We start from the raw sequence: 1,464 nt of genomic DNA, 5'->3' as shown, positions 1-1,464 counted from the left end.
TATGCCAGGTGTACTCTCTGCCTGAAAGAGATCAGTTATGCCAACAAAGGGTATCATGCTCTACTGGGACATTGTAGAAGAAATGTCCACAGGCAGAAAGTGTACAATGCAGTGTAGCCCAAAGATATTGCTTTTGATGTGTTGGATTTGATAGTAGCACGTGTGTGAGGGGGTATTATTACATGTTTTACTCAGTGAATGTTATTTTTGCACACATGTAGCCTTGTGCCTGTTTGTTCACATTAACCACTATTTTACACACAGAGACTGATCATTTGGATCATATTCTTTGTTTAATTAGTTAAAACCTGCATTTTAACAAACATTGTTTTTACATGTTTCAGTTACCTTTTTGGGCCTTCACCAGTTTGCATCCCTGATGTAGCCTTATTTCCTGCCTAAAATTAATCTAATTTCATTTTAGCCTGACCTAAATCCCATAATTATCCTGATCCCAACTGTTCCCCATCACTCTCTACCTCTTCCCGTGATGATGCACAACCCATACCTGCCATCTGTCTTGCTATCTTACCTATCCTGCCCTCCCATTCTCTGTGTCTGCCTGCTCTTCCCTCTCCCTTAGCAGGTGGCGGATGGAAGAGTTCTGTGTGGAGAGGGTGCTGGAGAGGAGGGGTATCAGGGTCCTGAAGCCTTCTCTCAGCTCCTCCACATTCTGCTGCAGACTGTTTGTGTGTGTTTCCAGGTCCCCTCGTAATCCACTCACCTCTGACAGCATGTCATACATCAGATTCTGCATCTACATGGGAAAGAGGTGCAGAGTGGTCCAAGAATGAGGGGACAATGAGAACATTTAGGAAGTTAATTGCTACTTTCTCTAGAATATTGGTCATATTTGGTTGTTGCAACAGTAGCGGGTGAACCTATGGGGTGACTGCCCGTCTGACCTTGCAGAGATCAACAAGCGTGTTGGCCTGGTCAGCCAACTTCCTCCTCTCCATCTTCACATCACGCAGCCTGGGGAGAAGATATTTAACATTCAGAAATAATCACAGGACAGGTACAACAAATTGAAAATATAATTCATGATGACCAGAGAATGACCATTTCTATATTACAGTTGGGGTTTCAGAAGTTCTAGAGTTGTAACACCTGGGCATGTGATGTAATGTGTGACCTTATCGATATCTCAGGGGAATATCTAAGCTGATTGGTGGGTTACTTGGGGAAGTGTGTTCTGATTTGGTGCCTTACTGGTGGATGGCGAGTAGCAGCTTCCTTTGGTGCATGCGTACTCTGCAGTGATCTCTCTTCCTGGCAAGCTTGGTGTGTTTGTAGATCATCCAAGTCTCTCTCAGTACATTTGCTGCAGCAATTTTTATCTGGAAGAAACGATTGTTTCCTCGTACAACACTCAGTTTTCTATGGATGCGTCCCAAATGGCTCCATATTCCCTACGTAGTGTATTACTTTAGATCGGTGCACTATTATATAGGGAACACGGTG

General features: G+C 43.7%; 1 protein-coding gene across 1 annotated transcript; it reads right to left on the bottom strand.

The window, feature by feature from the left end:
• Positions 1-240: 240 nt before the first annotated feature.
• Positions 241-1,135, bottom strand: LOC106588179 (small conductance calcium-activated potassium channel protein 3-like). The gene is made up of 2 exons (XM_045709872.2): positions 906-1,135; positions 241-757 (listed from the first exon to the last, which is right to left on the bottom strand). The coding sequence occupies exons 1-2, from the start codon at positions 957-959 to the stop codon at positions 533-535; spliced, it is 279 nt and encodes a 92-aa protein (XP_045565828.2). The 5' UTR covers positions 960-1,135; the 3' UTR covers positions 241-532.
• Positions 1,136-1,464: the final 329 nt, after the last annotated feature.

The sequence above is a fragment of the Salmo salar genome, chromosome 27 (genome assembly GCF_965601325.2).
Source record: "Salmo salar chromosome 27, fSalSal1, whole genome shotgun sequence".
NCBI lineage: Eukaryota > Metazoa > Chordata > Actinopteri > Salmoniformes > Salmonidae > Salmo > Salmo salar.
Note: the sequence above shows the minus strand (reverse complement) of the source record. Positions and strands in the feature narration are given on the sequence as shown.